This window comes from Vigna radiata, chromosome 4 (genome assembly GCF_000741045.1).
Source record: "Vigna radiata var. radiata cultivar VC1973A chromosome 4, Vradiata_ver6, whole genome shotgun sequence".
In the NCBI taxonomy this organism is placed as follows: Eukaryota; Viridiplantae; Streptophyta; class Magnoliopsida; order Fabales; family Fabaceae; genus Vigna; species Vigna radiata.
The window spans coordinates 13,165,704-13,171,082 of record NC_028354.1 but is presented as its reverse complement, the minus strand read 5'-3'; the positions used below and the strand labels follow the sequence as shown (position 1 = coordinate 13,171,082).

Genomic DNA, 5,379 nt, shown 5'->3' with positions numbered 1-5,379 from the left:
GACGTACGGTCAGAAATTACGAAAAGCGGGCGGAAACACAGAAGAGCACGTCATCGAGGTTAGTACTTCGGTCCCAGTAAATTTACACCGTAACATTTTGGCGCCCACCGTGGGGCCGAAGTAGAAGATTCCCTATGGTGACCACCAGGAGTAGAGACGGAAACAATACAGACCCTATGGAGCAAATGAGGCGACTTCAGGACCAGTTGGAACGACAGAATCAACTCATACTACAACAACAGGAGGCTTATCTAAAGATCACAGAGGAACTTAAACAACTCAAGGAAAAACAGCGAGATGCAACAGATGACCACAGCCGGAATGATGATGAAGACCATACGGCACAAAACTGAGAACCTCCTCGCTCACCGGACCTGCTACCTTTCACGGAGGCTATCATGCAGGCTCCTATGCCCGACCGGCCTCCTCCGCAGATAGAAAAATTTGATGGAACAACCGACCCAGAACATCACCTCCGAAGCTTCCTGGATTCAATGGCCTTTTATTCCAGTGACGATCCGGTCAAATGCCGAGCGTTTTCCCTATCCCTGAAGGGGGAAGCTCTTGAATGGTACTATGCTCTCCCTCCTAACTCCATTGATAGTTTCCGTACGTTTGCCGGACTGTTGAAGAGGCAATACGTATCTAACCGAAAAGAGGCAACTACAGCAGCCGAACTCGTCAATCTCAGACAGGAGAAAGACGAGCCACTTAGAAAATTCATGCACCGATACACTGAAGTAGCAAGAAGAGTAAAAGGGGTAAGTCATGAGTTTATCATCACTAATTTACCTAACTGCCTGAAGCCGGGTTACGTCTCAGAGTCACTGTACGCCAAGTTGCCTAAAACCATGGAGGAGCTGCAAGAAAAAATGAATAAATTTATTAAGATGGAGGACCAGCGGCATTTTCGCCGGAAAACGGACGCTGCCACGGCCGAGACAAAACAGGAGGGGGGACGATCACGGGATAAGAACCGTAATCACAAACCGCCGCAAAAACCCGCCCCTACTCCTTACAATCCTCAATACAACAGGTATGCCCCTCTCACGGCCTCGAGGGAGAAGGTATTCGAGAAAGCCCTACAGGCCAATCTAATTGCCGCCGCCAGACGGGGAACTCCGGATGCCGCGGACGGAGCCAAGGTTTGCAGATATCACGACAACCAGGGGCACACCACAAAAGAATGCCGGGCCCTCAAAGACAGAATTGAAAAGTTGATTCGGGAGGGACATTTGCAGGAATTTGTCCGAGCAGACGTACGTCGGCGAGACCGATCGCCTAAGGAGACCAGAAGAAGTCCCGAGTATACCAGAAGAAATTCTGAGCGTTCTCGTGATCAACACCGCGAACGCTCTCGTAGTAGACCGCAGAAGCGCGACCCCACTCCGCGGGGACGGATCGACACCATATCGGGCGGTTTTGCGGGAGGAGGGGCCTCGTCCTCAGCCCGCAAAAGACACGCAAGAAGTTTACGAAGTGTTCACAACATCGCCCGTAACCCTTTATCGATGCCGGACATCATCTTCACAGACGAAGATTTTCATGCTCCCGACCCCGATCAGGACGATCCAATGGTGATAACAGCTCGTATAGCAGAGTATGATGTAAGTAAAGTTTTGATAGATCAAGGCAGCTCCGTCAACATCCTGTATTGGACCACCTTCCAAAAGATGGGACTATCAGAAGATATAATAGCGCCCTTCGGAGAGCAAATTGTCGGTTTTGCGGGCGAACGGGTGGATACTCGAGGATATGTAGATCTCAGATCCCGGTTGGGAACTGGTGACAGGGCCAAAGAACTCCATACGCGGTACCTGTTGGTAGAAGCCCACACCTCTTATAACGCCCTCCTAGGACGGCCGTGTCTCAATGCCTTCGGTGCCATAGTTTCCACCCCTCACCTGGCGATGAAGTTTCCTTCGGAAGAAGGAAAGATATGTACCATACGGGCAGATCAGAAAATCGCCCGACAGTGTTATGTGGCTTCTTTAAAAGACAAGACATACCGTCGAGAGAAAAGATCGGAAGCGATATTGGTCGATTTGGATCCCAGGACCAACACTGATGATCGCATTCAACCCCAAGGGGAAACCAAACAGTTCATTCTCGGCAAAAACGCCGACCAAACCACCTCCATCGGCGCCGGCTTGGCGCCAGAGCAAGAGAAGGACCTAACCACATTGCTAAAGTCAAACAACAAACTTTTTGCATGGACCGCCTCCGACATGCCGGGAATTCACCCCAGCGTGATCACCCACAAACTGTCAATATTTCGCGAAGCCCGTCCGGTAACTCAGAAAAAACGACGATTAGGCAATGACAAAAGGGAAGCCGTGCGGAACGAGGTAGACAAACTGGTGAAGGCCAGATTTGTCCGAGAAATCCGATACAACACCTGGCTCGCAAACGTTGTGATGGTAAAGAAAGCAAACGGTCAGTGGCGAATGTGTGTTGACTTCACTGATCTAAATAAAGCCTGTCCGAAGGATAACTACCCCCTTCCCAGCATCGACCGGTTAGTAGACGGTGCTTCGGGACACGCAGTCTTGAGCTTCCTCGACGCCTATTCCGGGTACAACCAAATCCCCATGTACGTCCCGGACCAGGAGAAAACAGCTTTCATAACGAAGCATGCCAATTACTGCTACGAGGTGATGCCGTTCGGTCTGAAAAATGTCGGCGCAACGTACCAGCGGCTCATGGACAAAATCTTTCGAGAACAAATCGGGCGGTGTATGGAAGTCTATGTAGATGACATGGTAGTAAAAAGCTCTTCACACCAGCAACATTTGAAAGACCTGGCCGAAGTCTTTCAACAACTCGAGCAGTATGATCTACGATTGAACCCTCTAAAGTGCACATTTGGGGTACAAGCAGGCAAGTTCCTAGGTTTTTTGTTAACCGACCGAGGAATAGAGGCCAACCCAGATAAATGTCGGACGATTTTGGAGATGCGAAGCCCAACGAAACTCAAGGAGGTCCAGTGCTTAGTCGGACGCCTTACCGCTTTATCACGGTTTATACCGAAGCTCTCCGACCTTATCAAACCTATAATAAAGAATATGAGGAAGAATGTGCCCCGGCACTGGGACGATCAGTGCGAAGCTGCCTTCTCCACTATAAAAAATATACTAACGTCTCCGCCAGTTATGGCGCGACCAACAGAAGGCCTCGATTTGCAGCTATACTTGGCGGCCTCCAACCATTCGGTAAGCGCCGCCCTCATTCAGGAATCTCCAATTCTTAAACTAATCTATTTTGTTAGCAGAACTTTACAGGGAGCAGAAGAACGATATTCCCAGGTAGAGAAAATAGCTCTCGCTTTAATCACCGTAGCGAGAAGACTCCGACCGTACTTTCAAAGCCACCAAGTCGTTGTCCGGACGAATCACCCAATCGCTAAAATTCTCCGCAAGCCAGATCTCGCAGGCCGAATGGTTGCCTGGTCCATTGAATTGTCAGAATTCGGCCTCCGATTCGAACCACAAGGTTCCGTCAAGGGTCAGCATCTGGCCGACTTTGCAGCAGAACTCTCGCCGACAATCGTACCGCCCACATGGACTTTAAGCGTGGACGGTTCCTCAGACAGGAAAGGAGGCGGCGCTGGAGTCGTACTCGAAGGACCGAATGGTCTACTTGTCGAACAAGCCATATCCTTCAACTTCCAACTCAGTAATAATCAAGCTGAATACGAAGCCCTAATCAGCGGGCTACTTCTGGCAATAGAATTGGAGATCGAACGTCTGGAATGCCGAATGGACTCACAGTTNGTCGTCGGNCACATTAACGGCACTTTTCAAGTCAAAGATAATCATCTGTTACGATATTATCATAANGTTAGTAATTTGATTACNTCATTTGACAGCTTCAGCATTGCACATGTACCCCGAGCGCAGAATTCCCGGGCGGATCTATTGTCTAAACTGACGCACAGTCGGGACAAATCTCAGCTAACCTCGGTGATCAGAACCGCGTTAGATAAACCCCTGTTAGAAACGTGCTCCATTGACCTTACCGCCTCCAAGACTGACTGGCGACACGAAATCATACAACTGATGACTCAACAAGAGCAGGGCGGGTTCGTAAGTGCCTCCGACGCTAAACGAATCGCCCGCTACACATTTGTCGGCGACGACCTTTACCGCCGTGGGTATACTACCCCACTGTTGAAGTGCCTATCTAGGGATGAAGGACAATATGTTATTCAAGAATTGCATCACGGAATTTGTGGAACACACTCGGGTAGGAGATTACTTCGAGCAAAAATACTACGGGCAGGTTTCTACTGGCCTACCATTGACAAAGACTGCTCGGATTTCGTGCGAAGGTGCATCTCTTGTCAATCTCATGGACAGGACACCCGAATCCTCCATCAGAGCTCATGGGAATCATTTCCCCATGACCCTTCGCTCAGTGGGGGATGGACATAGCGGGTCCCTTACCGGCTGGGAGCGGACAGCGCAAGTATCTCCTTGTGGCTGTTGACTATTTCACCAAATGGATTGAAGCGGAGGCCCTCGCAACCATTACCGCCTGGAAAGTGCAGAGCTTCATTTGGCACTTGATCTGCAGATTCGGCATCCCGCAGAAGCTTATTACCGATAACGGTCGGCAATTCATAGACCGGACGCTAGAAGATTTCCTCCGCGGGTTTGGTATCAAACATGTTACCAGCTCGGTGGAACATCCCCAGACTAACAGTCAAGCAGAGGCCGCTAACAAAGTCATCGTTGCAGAATTGAAGAAACGACTAGGACAAGCGAAAGGTTTATGGGTTGAAGAATTACCTGAAGTATTATGGGCCTACCGATGCACACCGCACGACGCCACTGGAGAGACCCCTTTCAACCTCACGTATGGGACGGACGCTATGCTACCGGTCGAAGTAGGAGAACCCTCATTGAGGCGGAATATGCAAGATATGACAGTTAATGATCAACAGCTGAGGATAAACCTAGACACCTTGCCCGAACGACGAGAAGCAGCCTTAATAAAAAATGCAGCTCAAAAAAGGCTCATCACTCGGCGTGACAACTCCAAAGTTAAGCCACGCAGCTTTACCGAGGAAGACCTAGTTTGGCGTAAAAGAGGAGACGCCCGGAAAGATAAGACGCACGGAAAACTCGCCGACAAATGGGAAGGTCCATTTCGCATCTCGAACGACTTGAAGAACGGAGCATATCGCCTGGAACGTCTGGACGGAACGAACGTTCCCAACACATGGAACGCAACTCATCTTAAATTTTATTATAGTTGAAATTATTGTTTATCTTTACAAACAATGTTATTTCTCTTCACATATTTTTCAATGAAGTATTTCAGTTCCAACATACGTTTTGCATTCACCAAAGATGGGCGCCATGCCCTCTAGATTTT

General features: G+C 49.3%; 1 protein-coding gene across 1 annotated transcript; it reads left to right on the top strand.

The window, feature by feature from the left end:
• The first annotated feature begins 398 nt into the window (after positions 1-398).
• On the top strand, positions 399-5,260 carry LOC106758382. Its single transcript, XM_014641310.1, has 2 exons — positions 399-4,322; positions 4,418-5,260. Exons 1-2 carry the CDS (start codon positions 399-401, stop codon positions 5,258-5,260), a joined length of 4,767 nt encoding a protein of 1,588 aa, XP_014496796.1.
• Positions 5,261-5,379: the final 119 nt, after the last annotated feature.